Source organism: Mustela erminea, chromosome 10 (assembly GCF_009829155.1).
Source record: "Mustela erminea isolate mMusErm1 chromosome 10, mMusErm1.Pri, whole genome shotgun sequence".
In the NCBI taxonomy this organism is placed as follows: domain Eukaryota; kingdom Metazoa; phylum Chordata; class Mammalia; order Carnivora; family Mustelidae; genus Mustela; species Mustela erminea.
This window is the reverse complement of record NC_045623.1, coordinates 2,310,456-2,322,925: the sequence shown is the minus strand read 5'-3', so window position 1 is coordinate 2,322,925 and position 12,470 is coordinate 2,310,456. Positions and strand designations below refer to the sequence as shown.

Sequence of the window (12,470 nt, the reverse complement as noted above, 5' to 3'; positions counted from 1 at the left end):
GGGAAGCTGGGTTACATGCCTCACTGCACTTTTGCTGAATGCACAGCAAAAAGGATGAGCAGGAACTGCAGCAGTTGTGATAAAGAGCTAGCTGTCGGGTGGACTTCCCAGAACAGGCACAGGGACAATGAGGGACACTGGGACACATCTGTCCCATGCCAGAAATACCTAGGGACAAGAGGAGACTGAGAAGCATCCCTGGCCTGCCCCATGCACTTATCTCTCATCCCAAGCCTGGGGACAGTGTCCTGCCTCCCTCTGCCTCTCTGATCTTCAGTTTCCCACTACCACAGCAGAAGCGCCACCAGAACAGCCCTTCTAAAGGGGGGCTGTGAAGCCTCATTTCAATCAGGATCCAGGGATGTGATCCCCCCCGAATGGGAAGAAGTCCTACCATCTCTTAAACTGCCTCTTCTAAGTTCCACATGGGAGAAAATGGGACGTGTGGGAGAAAACTGACCCTGCAGGGCCCAGACAGCCTGAAGCCCCAAAGGCCATCTGGATCCGCAGCTAGAAAGAAACCCAGGCAGACTGACATCCAGGGAGCATCACTTTTCTCTAGTCCCATCTCTTTAGCCCTCACTTGCCAATTCCAATACCTCCCCTCCCTTGTTCAATGCCCTGTTGACATTGAACAGGGGAAGCTGAAGGTGAGTTCACCATCTACCAGCCCCTTCTCCTCTAGCACCTCGATCACTCCCTGGTGGCCATTCTGCCCACCATCATCATGATTCTGCCGAGGCCCTCGGTTCCCAGAAAACTCACTTGCAGTCCAAAGGCTCTGCACACGGCCTCCCCCAGCAATCGCTGTGCCAGCCAAGGGCTCGCACACTCCCCACCCACAGCAACGGGCCGGGTGCTGTCTCTCACCTGTCTAGGCATCCCTGGCTCACACCTGTCTCCTGTGTATCACTTGGACAGCTGAGCCCAAAGGGGACAAGAGAGCTCCCTCAGACTCACACCTTGGACTAAATCAAAACACCATCGAGGAGGAAAAGAAGAGAAGCCTGAGACTAAGGACCAAGCAACGACCTCAAAACTTGGGCATCCCTTGGGTCCCTCACATACCCCAGTGTCAGCCACTAGGGGATCACCCTTAGGGTTCTTGTGAGGGACTCAAGTGCCCCCTGCAACCTATATTGTGGCTGAGGTGCAGCTTGGCTGTTGTCCACACGGGCATTTCAGGGAGATTGGATCTTGCTCATTCAGGGCCCCAGGCCAGACTGGAGAAGGGCAGAGGGGCAATAATTGCAGCCTGGGGGAGCAGAGCTGAGCAGGTTTCCCAGACTTGGAGGACTCAGTCAAGGTGAGGACCTCACTCCAATCTTAATCCAAGGATGTGATTCCCCCTGAGCTAGGGGGGAAAATCTGGGGCAGATAACACGGGAGAACAAGGGTCAGCAGAGAGTGAGAGGGCAGGGCTTGGGGAGAACAAGTATCAGGGAGAAGGGACCAGAGGTATTCCTGGATCTCACAGATACAGGAAAAACCCAATACAGGAAGACTCAGAGTTACTTCCTTGTTTCCTGTCCCATCCACAGGAAACTTTCCCCACTGGAATCAGGCTCAACTAAGGTTCCATGAGCCAGTAAGCACTTGGCCTGGTGTCCAGGGCTAGGGGCAGGAGGAAAATAGAGATTCTCTGAAGAGGAGGCCCAGGAGGTACCCAAGGAAGTGGTCCACCGGTGGTGCTTCCCGGGTCTCCACCCTACTCGCTGGCAATGCTGAGACAGATAGCTCCATCTCTCTCTCCTCTAAGGAGGCCCAGGGAAGGCTGGGGTCACCATCACCTGAAGTCACTTTCCATAAAGGGCCATATCATCATCTATTCCAGGACTGAAGAGGGTATGGCCATGGCCACAGCTCGAAAGCGAGCCTGGCCCCCTTGGCCCCCTCTCCTGTTCCTGTTCCTTCTGCCCGGAGGGAGCTGCGGTGGGTGCCCTGCTGTCTGTGACTGCGCCTCACAGCCCCGGGCAGTGTTTTGTGCCCATCGGCGACTGGAAGCTGTGCCTGGAGGACTCCCACTGGACACTGAGCTCCTGGACCTGAGTGGGAATCGCCTGTGGGGACTTCAGCGTGGCATGCTCTCCCGCCTGGGCCTGCTCCGGGAGCTGGACCTCAGCTACAACCAGCTGTCCAGCCTGGAACCCGGAGCCTTCCATGGCCTCCAAAGCCTACTCACCCTGAGGCTGCAGGGCAATCGGCTACGAATCATGGGGCCTGGGAGCTTCTCAGGCCTACCAGCCCTCAGGCTGCTGGACCTTCGCCTCAACCAGATTGTCCTATTCCTTGACGGAGCCTTTGGGGAGCTGGGCAGCCTTCAGCAGCTGGAGGTGGGGGACAACCACCTGGTGTTTGTGGCTCCAGGAGCTTTTGCAGGGCTGGCCAAGCTGAGCACCCTCACACTGGAGCGCTGTAACCTCAGCACAGTGCCTGGCCCAGCCCTGGCCCGCCTCCCGACACTGGTGGCCCTCAGGCTTCGAGAACTGGACATTGGGAGGCTGCCAGCCGGGGCACTCCGGGGCCTGGGGCAGCTCAAGGAGCTGGAGATCCACCACTGGCCATCTCTAGAGGCCCTGGAGCCTGGGAGCCTGGCAGGGCTCAATCTTAGCAACCTGGCCATCACCCGCTGCAATCTGAGCTCCGTGCCCTTCCAAGCGCTCCATCACCTGAGCTTCCTCAGGGTCCTGGATCTATCTCAGAACCCCATCTCAGCCATCCCAGCCCGAAGGCTCAGTCCTCTGGTGCGGCTCCAGGAGCTCCGCATGTCTGGCGCATGCCTCACCTCCATCGCTGCCCATGCCTTCCACGGCCTGACCGCCTTCCACCTCCTGGATGTGGCAGATAACGCTCTTCAGACCCTAGAGGAGACAGCCTTCCCTGCTCCAGACAAACTGGTCACCCTGAGGCTGTCCGGCAACCCCCTGACCTGTGACTGTCGCCTCCTCTGGCTGCTACGGCTCCGCCGCCGCCTGGACTTTGGCGCGTCGCCCCCAGCCTGTGCAGGCCCCCGGCATGTGCAGGGGAAGAGCCTGAGGGAGTTTTCAGACATCCTACCTCCAGGGCACTTCACCTGCAAACCAGCCCTGATCCGAAAGTCTGGGCCGCGATGGGTCATGGCAGAGGAGGGGGGGCATGCCATTTTCTCGTGCTCCGGAGACGGAGACCCAGCCCCAACTGTCTCCTGGATGAGGCCACAGGGGGCTTGGCTGGGAAGGGCTGGGAGAGTGAGGGTCCTAGAGGATGGGACGCTGGAGATCCGCTCAGTGCAGCTACAGGACAGGGGAGCCTACATCTGCGTGGTCAGCAATGTTGCTGGGAATGACTCCCTGAAGACCTGGCTAGAAGTAATCCAAGTGGAACCGCCAAACGGCACCCTCTCTGACCCCAATATCACCATGCCAGCTATCCCAGGGCCCTTCTTCCTAGACAGCAGGGGGGTCGCTATGGTGCTGGCAGTGGGCTTCCTTCCCTTCCTCACCTCCGTGACCCTCTGCTTTGGCCTCATTGCCCTCTGGAGCAAGGGCAAAGGCCGGGTCAAACATCACACGAACTTTGACTTTGTGGCCCCTCGGCCCTCTGGGGATAAGAACTCTGGGGGTAACCGGGTCACTGCCAAGCTCTTCTGACCTTTCCTTCCATGGTGGAATTCCAGCCAAGATACCAGAACGGAAGAAAACCAAGGCTCCTTGGACCAGAAGCTAGTCCAACACTCGCCTGCCTTGTGCCAGCAGCTAAGGATGGTCTGCCTCCCCCTGCTTTTGCAATTTGAGGGCCCCAGGGAGCAGAAGATACAGATCCGCAGTCAGCCCAGCCCTCCCCAACCACCCTTCCCCCAACAAAGCGGGAAACATCCCCAAGGCTCCAGTCTACTTGCTCGCACTTATGCCCTTTAACAATCACTACCAGCTGCCAACCACAGCTATGAGATTATTGCAGAGGTGGGGCTGGGAAGTGCCACTTCCTTCTGTGTTTCTGCTCCTCAACCAGGCAGTCTCCCTCTTTTTTTCTGCTCTGTCCCCTCCCCAGGCACAACGAACTAGGGCCAGGGACCTTAGGGTAGGAAGATGTGAATGTGCGATAGCGGTGGTGGGGGTGGGGGGAGGTCACACTACACATTGGCGCTATGTCTGCATGAGCCTCCAATACCTGTCCCATCTGTCACATCATTAAACTTGCTGCCAAATGGCCATGACAGTTGCAGCCTAAATGAAGTGTGATATCGGGAGTTTTATTTCACTCTTTTTCCCCCTTCATTGTTAGCAAATCTCTCCCTTCCTACCCTTTCTGCCTGCCCACTGAGCATGTATCCCAATGGGCTTGCCTGATATACAGGCTTGACACAGAAGGAGGACCAGAGATGTTCTGCAGAGACTCCTATCTATTTCAGTTTCAGCCCTTTCCCTGTCCTCTGCATCTGTGCAGCTGGAGAAGGAGAGGTCCTCCACCTTCCAAGAGAGCTGCTGCAGAAATACCAGCCTAGGACACCCAGCTCCTTCACTTCTTTCTCATTCTTATTGGGGTCTCCTAATCATGATCTCCCAATCACAGATCCCTGGTTCCCTGGAGGAAAAGTATAAAGGGAACTCCTAGAAAATGCCCAACGAAAGCAAGGATCTGCAGTTGTGCTAGGAGAGAGTCCCAGAACCCAGCAGGACCAGGCTTGGAGAAAAGAGGCAGGAAGAGGCACCACACACTGTAGTGAAAAGCAGAGGAAAGAGGCAGCAGCAGGTTCTGGCTGCCTAGTTAATTTCCACTACCTTTCTGCAGGTGCCCCTTGTTTTCCTGTTTAGTGCAGCCCCAGTGGGAAGCTGTCTCTGGATAGAGGTCACTACTGAACAGAGATCCCAGGTACAGAGGAGGGGTGGGAGGAGCTGCTGACTGCCTCTGAGTGTGCTTCAAAGAGAAAGCAAGGCAGAACCAGAGAAAAGGAGAGATTTGAGAGGCAGCAGCACCAGCATCATCAGAAGGGGAGGAGTGAAGGGAGAGGAGGGGCAGGGAGGAGAGACTGAGAAGTGGGGAGTCATGTGGCCCTAGGGAGCCTCTCTCTGCAGCAGCATCTGCTCAGTGTCCTTAGCTCCCCTCTGCCCTCAAGAGCCCCCAACCACCCCACAATATGCAAGCATCATGAGCCTCCTAGCAATTCCTTCTGCTCGCGTCCTTGCTTCGAGGAGACTCCACTAATTAGAAGATTCCCAGCTCAAACTGTCCCTGACCAAGAGGGGAGCAGGTGCCCTCCAGGAGGCAGCCAGACTTGACCAGCACGCAAGCTCTTCAGTGGGGCCCAATGAGGATATGAGAGTGGACCAGAGGTAAGAACCCAGCAGGCTGGGGAGTGAGGCTGAAAAATCCAACAATCTTGAGAAAACGTTATCCCTGAGCTTCCAACCTCATTCCCCCAAACCCCAACCCAATTCTCTCACATCCTAGCAACTGCCCCTCTCCAGTTTGTAAGGCACCGGAAAGGTTTCCCTGGCACAGCCCTTTCCCCTCCAAAATCTTCCATGCACAGGTTAGTAGGTTGGGACTTGGGGGTCTAGTACTAGAGGTCCTCACTCTAGTTGCCCACTCTGCAATGCAGAAGAGGGCAGAAGCAGCATTGCTGTGCAGACAAATCTCTGGAAAGCCCCCAGAAGCAGTGGGGAACAGATGACGTGCCCTAGAGCAGACGATGCAGCTCCCCGGGTCCCACAGTCTCTACAACAGCACTGCCCAAAGGCAAGAGAATGTGAGTCACCCATGTAATTTCAGATGGTCTCGTATTACGTTGAAAAAGCAAAGAACCATAAGAAAAAGCAAAGATACCATAACATTTTGATACTATATTTTATTGAACCCAGGGCACCCAAACTATTATCATTTCAGCATGTTATCAATATGAAAATTAGTAATGAAATAGTTTACATTATTGTTTTCATATTACATGTTTGAAACTCAGTGTCTATTTTACACTTATAGCAAATCTCAATTCAATCACTAAATTTTCCCAGAAAGATGCGAGCTGTTCATAGGTTTCATAAAAGTCATTGTTGAAAAGGGGGGTTCACACATCCACGTTGTTCCAAATATATTAAAAGTTTTCCAATAACTAAATCAAGTATCAGTTTTAATATTTAAATGTAGCCCTCGAGAAGCACGTTCAGCCTGAGGAAAATGCCCGTGGAACTACCGCCCACTAACACCCCTTGTTTTCCCTACACAGTTTTTCCTAAAGCTCTTTGATGTGGCAAGGTCACGGTGATAAGCACTTCCACAGCTTGTCCAATCACCAGCAAGCCAGTTCCTTATCTTACCTGCCTGGGGAGGCTGCCCTCAGCCCAGGTGTGACTGCACGGGGGGCGGGGGGCGGGGGGGGGTGGGGGGTGGGGTGGGGTGTGTGTGTGTCAGCTGGTTTTGTTTATTTATTTGACAGAGAGAAATCACAAGTAGGCAGAGAGGCAGGCAGAGAGAGAGAGAGGAGGAAGCAGGCTCCCTGCTGAGCAGAGAGCCTGATGCGGGACTCGATCCCAGGACCCTGAGATCATGACCTGAGCCGAAGGCAGCGGCTTAACCACTGAGCCACCCAGGCGCCCCGAGGCAGCTGGTTTTGAACTCGGGGTTGTCGGGAATCAAAACCCAAATGCTTCCCATTAAGTATGCTGCTTTAGTCGTTGCCTGCTCCTTTGACCCCTCCCCAGGGCCTCTCCATGGAAGGGTCTGACCTGGCTCCTCTTCCACCCCACCACTCAGAACAAGTCCCTTAGGGGGACACAGCCAGCTGTTGGTCCTCCCCTGCCTTCAGGAACTAAGGCGCCTGACTCAAGAAGCTGGGAGTTGTTTGGTTGGTTGTTACCCTTTCTTCTCAGTTCCCTCTCCAAATGTCCTGGCTGCCTCTGCTCCAGGGACTGGCAGAAAGGGGCAGAAATTCCATGGATCAAATGGTCTGAACTGAAATCCTAGGTGCCAGCAACAGAGCCTCTCAAAATTTGGAGTCTTCAGACTTCCTCCTTTTCTGGGTTCTAATGTCAAAAACCTCTTAGGTTATAGAGAGGCTGCTCAGTAATTTCTAGTATAGTAGAACAACCAGAAGGTCTACCTTCTGCCCACCCCTGCTTGACAGAACCTTCCTGAGATTACCTCATTCTCCCACTCTCCTCTCTTCCATTTCAGACATGGTCTCACCTAAGCTGAGAGAAACTTGGGCCCCTAAATACTCGGGCAGCATTTGGGCACTCCCCATTTTGGTCCCTGACACATTCCAATTTCTCTATTTCCTATGCTATGCTGGATCCCGGATTCAATGATGAAAGCCCTGCAAGGCAATGATCCACAGCTTTTTTGGAGTCACAGACCCCTCTGAGAATGCCTGGAATGAGCTATGAAAAAAATGTTTATAGATTGTCCTCAGTCACCCTGAAACCATCACAGGCTCCATGGAAGGCAGGTGAAGAAGCTCTGCCATCAGAAGCAGGGGCAGGGAAGGCTGAGGACAAGCCTATACTCTCTAGGGTCCATCATAGGCAAGGAGAAAGGCTGGGAAGGACTATGGCACAGAATGGATGTTAGCACAGGTCAGGGCAGCTTCTCCTCTCCTTTGTTCCCCTCCTCCCACCAGCTTCCATCTCTCAGTGGGAGGCAGGAGAGTTCGGGGTGGGGAGGGAATTTTGCCCAAAGAAGAGAGTGTGGTGGTGATTCAGGATGGAGAGCATTTGAAATCAGGGACTCCTGAGTCCTCTTCCTCCAAATTGCTCTGTAAGGAGAATTAAGTAGGAAGACATAGAGCTGAGTGGTGGAGACCAGAGAAGTAGAGGACACCTGCCACAATTCATCCATCTGCTCTAAAGACTAAAGAGCAGCACAGCATAATTGGGGATACTTAGGCCCGCCCTCTGGGTTACTAGTTTCAGATGCAGAGCCTTGAGTCATGGGGGAGGATGGGGTAACTCCTACAACAGACAAAGGGAGAAATGAATGCTGTTTTCTAAAAACCCAGCTGGCTGAATATTGTATGCCTGGATTACTTGCCTGTTGTCCAAGAAGGGAACTCTGTAAGCAGGAAAGGCTCTGGAACCAGGCTACTGCCTTTGAGAACCTCTCACTGCCCAGCCTTCTAGCTAAGGTCCACTTTCCTGCTTAGCTTATTGAATGGAAACACCTGCTCACTGAATGCTCTGGAAAACCCAGACCTTATGTTAACTGGTATCACCTACTCCTGCACCCTTCAAGGGAAGACCCTTCAAGGGAAGAGGACAGACTCTTCAAAACTGAAGGTAAGGACACAGAAATTGCAATTCATTCAATCCCAGCCTCATAACACAATCTTTCAATCCTGACTCGGGCTCTTGGAGGGGTGCATGAGATGACAAATCCCAAATAGGATTTGAGAGTTTGAAATCCTCTCACCTAAACCTGTCCCTTCTACTGCCAACCTCTCTGTTCAGCCAATTAAAAGTTAATTAGAAGTCAACACTCCTTCAAAAAATTTCTGTGGAAAGGGATTACACCTGGTTTTCTGCTGTTCTGATTAAGAAATTCCTCCTGTGGTTAATTTGTAATCCTCGTTTTTGGACTTCCACTTCATATCCTTTTTGCCTACCACCTCTATTGGAACTAGAAGATAATGGGTCCATAAAGCAGGCCTGTACTTTTTATAGCAACAATGGTTATTCTTGCTTAGGTCTGAACTACTGGTTTACCTTTTAAAAAAGTAAACGTGGCTACTGCAATCAAGGCAGTCAAATACTGAGGAATAATCTTAACAAGAAATATGTAAAGTCTATATGACAAATACTTTAAAATGCTGCTGACAGAACACCAATGGCTTAGATGGGTATGTAGGAAGATTCTGTATGACAAATACAATTCTCCCTTGGGTAAACTAACAATATGTGGTTCCAATCAAAATAAAATTAACAGTACAATCACAAAGTACCTTGGGGTATATTCTCGCAATATACTACACAGTAATGAGAATGAATGGACTAAAACTACACACAACAATATAGCTGAATCTCACAAAAATAATGCCAAACAAAAGAATCTAGACATAAATAAGTACATATTGTTTGATTCTCTTTATACAGAAAACAAAAAGAGGCAAAACTAGTTTGTGCTATTAGAAATCAAAAGAGCCCACTACTCCCTTGAGGGGAGTAGTGACTGAGAAGGAACACAAGGGTGGCTTTGAGTGATAATGTTCTGTTTCTTGATCTGGTGTTGGTTACACAAATGTGTTACTTTTTTGAAAATTCATCAAGATGTATTCTTTTCAGGGTGCCTGGGTGGCTCAGCTGTCAAGAGTCTGCCTTCGGCTCAGGTCATGATCCCAGCATCCTGGGATGGAGCCCCATATTGGGCTCCTCCTTCTCCAGCTCCCCCATGCTGGTGTTCCCTCTCGCTATCTCTCTCTGCCATAAATAAAAATCTTTTAAAAAATGTATTCTTTTCATCTGTGCACTTTTCTATATGTATATTATACATCAATTTTTAAAATTTGGATGAGAAAATATATAATGTACATTAATTTTAAAAAACCAGTATGGTACTAGAATTGAAAAGAGATCAATAGAACACAAAAAATCCAGAAACAGACTTGAATACATATGGCAATTTGGGTCTTATAAAGGTAGAATTAAAAAAAAAAAAAAGGAGGAAATACGGGTTCATTCAATAAGTAGAGATGAATAAAACAAAGCTAAGTTGGTTATCTATTCACACTTTTACACCAAAATAAATTCCAGGAGAATATTTACATACAAAAGAAGACACGATTAAAGTATTTTTTAAAAACACTGGAGAATTTCTTAATAATCTTGGTAGAAGGCTTTTCTAAATATAGGAAACCAGAAGTTATTTAAAAATAGTGATAAATTCAAATACATAAAAATATTTGCCTAGCAAAAATACCACCATAAGCAAAGTAAAAAGACATAGGAGTGTTGTATTTACGATGGTCGTTTAATGTAGGGGTGGAATCAGGGGCGTGGAAGAGTCTCCCTCTCTGGTGATTTGCCCAGCTCCTAAGAGATTGGGGTCATTCTGTGGGAAGGGAGGAGTCCTGTTCTCTGCATCATGTGTCCCCCCAATTGAGCGATTCTAGAGCAGAACACTGGGTACAGACAACTGTAATACCCACCCTCTGGTTAGGCCTGGGGGCCTATGGATATGGCAAGCCCCGTAGGAGGGCTCTTGTTCCAGCCAATGAGAGGCGTTACTTGAATAGGGGACTCACGCTTAGGGTCACAATGCGCGGTCACAATGCGCGTTTGTGCCCAAGGCGGCCCTCAATCATGGGCGGGGCCTCATTGAGCATGCAGGTTTCTCCTACACTGAACGTTGGACAACATGCCAACCACAAGGTTTCTTGCCTTGGGGAAGGAGGAGTTCTTATTTCTGCATCACTTCACCTCTGGGCAGTGATTGGAGATAAGGTCTAGGTTCTGAAGTCTGAAAAGCAGGTTGGGAAGAGATGACAACCTAAGGCCGTTACGTGTCGGATGTGTTCAGTTTGGGGCCAGCTTTCTAGGTGTCGTTCAGGAGGTCTGCGCTCAGGCTGTGCCAGACAGGGCATTAGTGCCCACATAGGCTGTATAATTTCAGTACAGTCAAGTGGCGTGCAAAAGATAATCATTTGGGGTTTCTCGGTAGCCCCATATGGCAAAGTTTTTCTTCTGGAGGACAGGCAGAGTGCTGCATTGTGGCTCCAGAATTGCCAAACTGGAGGGCTTTGGGCCAGGAATGTGAGGACGGAAGTCTGAGAACACAAGCTAGGCTTAGGATTTATTATACAGATAAACATCAGCCAGATGAAGTATACTTGGGTATCAATTTAATGTGAAAGGACTGGTTAAATATGCCTTTTTTTAAAAAAGATTTTATTTATTTATTTGACAGACAGAGATCACCAGTAGGCAAAGAGACAGGCAGAGAGAGAGGAAGGGAAGCAGGCTCCCCGCCGAGCTGAGAGCCTGATGTGGGGCTCATCCCAGGACCCTGGGATCATGACCTGAGAGAAGGAAGAGGCTTTAACCGGCTGAGCAACCCAGACACCCCTGGTTAAACATATCTTAATACATCCCTCAGTCTTACTGTGAAACTATGAAGCACATACATATGCTGTGCTGGTAAGCTATCTAGGCTATATAATGGCAAGAACAGTACGGATAATAAATTATCAACTGAGAAAAAAAATATATATATATGAATATATGTACATATTTACTATAGAATATCTTGTGGGGGTGCCTAGGTGGTTGAGGGGGTTAAAGCCTCTGCCTTCCACTCACAGTTCATGGTCCCAGGGTCCTGGGGTAGAGCCCCGCATTGGGCTCCCTGCTTGGGAGCCTGCTTCGCGCCCACCCCCTCCCCCCGCCGCCTCTCTGCCTACTTGTGATCTCTGTCAAATAAATAAATAAAATCTTAAAAAAAAAAAAAGAGAGAGAGAGAGAGAGAGAATCTTGTGGGAAAAAAAATACAAGAATGTAGTAAAACTGGTTGCCTCCTGAGGGAAGAGAGACCTTATTCACCGTAATAACCGTTAAAGTCTATGAATTTTGTAGAATGTGTATTACTTACTCAAAATGTACATTTTAAAAATTAATACAAAGCGAAAACCTGAGGCCCAAAGGCATCGCTCTACTTGACCAAAGATACCATCTGGCGCTCCTTCAACACGCACGGAGTGCTCATCGTGAGCCAGAGCGACAAAAGATAGTGCCAAAGACCTCCACGTTACGAGGAGCGTCCAGCCCCGCGTCCCCGGGTGAGCCTGGGGGAGTGCGGGGTCCGGCTCGCGAGGCTCCCAGCCCGCCCGACGGCGGTAGCAGGGCCCAACCGTCCTTAACGGTCCACGGTCCGGAACAGCGCCTAGAATGCCCTCTCCCCAAGGAAACCGCCGCCTGGGAAAGCCCACCCCCTTTGCCGCGCTGCACAGAACGGGGCCCCCAGCTGTGCCTTTGCTCCAGTCGCCAACACGCTCCCCTCAATCCCTAGGTAAGGGCGAGCCCCTGACGCCCGCACTACCCGTAGCTCCCTTACCACGGGGCGCTCCAACTCGGGTCCCTCTCCATCTCCCCAGCTGCCGTGTCCGTCTTCATCATCTGTTCACTCCGAGCACCTCTTTCCCCTCAACCTCTCCATCTCTACCGAGCCTGTTTCATGTTAAAAAAAAAAAAAAAAAAAAAAAATGTTTTCCATGCCTCCTGAGTCCCTTCCACAGTATTAGGACCAATCAAGGCAAAAAGATCACAGAGGAAAAGTGGCGGAGCATCGCCATCGCCGGTCAGGAGGCTGCTCTCCCCACGGTAACTGGGGTGTCGGTGACACTAGCTTTGTACAAAGGCACTAATTTTTTGCGAACGGTGACAAGCATGCGTGATTCCACGCCCTCGCACCTTGGTCCCAGACTCAGGAGCGCTGATTTTTTCCCCCAGATTAGGGGACGTTGAAGCTTCCTCGGTAATTGGACTAGAGGTGGGCGGGCAGGATTCCGC

At 50.8% G+C, this 12,470-nt stretch overlaps 1 protein-coding gene and 1 long non-coding RNA gene across 3 annotated transcripts in view; one reads left to right on the top strand and one right to left on the bottom strand.

The window, feature by feature from the left end:
- LINGO4 (leucine rich repeat and Ig domain containing 4) overlaps positions 1-4,322 on the top strand; it is a 5,168-nt gene extending 846 nt beyond the window's left edge. Inside the window, exon 2 of one of the 2 annotated variants that reach the window (XM_032361561.1) lies at positions 1,812-4,322. In XM_032361561.1, coding sequence (XP_032217452.1) covers positions 1,848-3,629 — 1,782 coding nt within the window. In that variant the 5' untranslated portion in view covers positions 1,812-1,847 and the 3' untranslated portion in view covers positions 3,630-4,322. The remainder of the gene's footprint in view (positions 1-1,811) is intronic. The other variant, XM_032361560.1, reaches the window with a different exon arrangement.
- LOC116601003 overlaps positions 1-12,470 on the bottom strand; it is a 19,043-nt gene extending 6,573 nt beyond the window's left edge. The window contains exons 1-2 of the long non-coding RNA XR_004289882.1: positions 12,372-12,470; positions 12,016-12,128 (exon numbers count right to left, since the gene is read on the bottom strand). This is a non-coding gene — a long non-coding RNA (uncharacterized LOC116601003). The remainder of the gene's footprint in view (positions 1-12,015; positions 12,129-12,371) is intronic.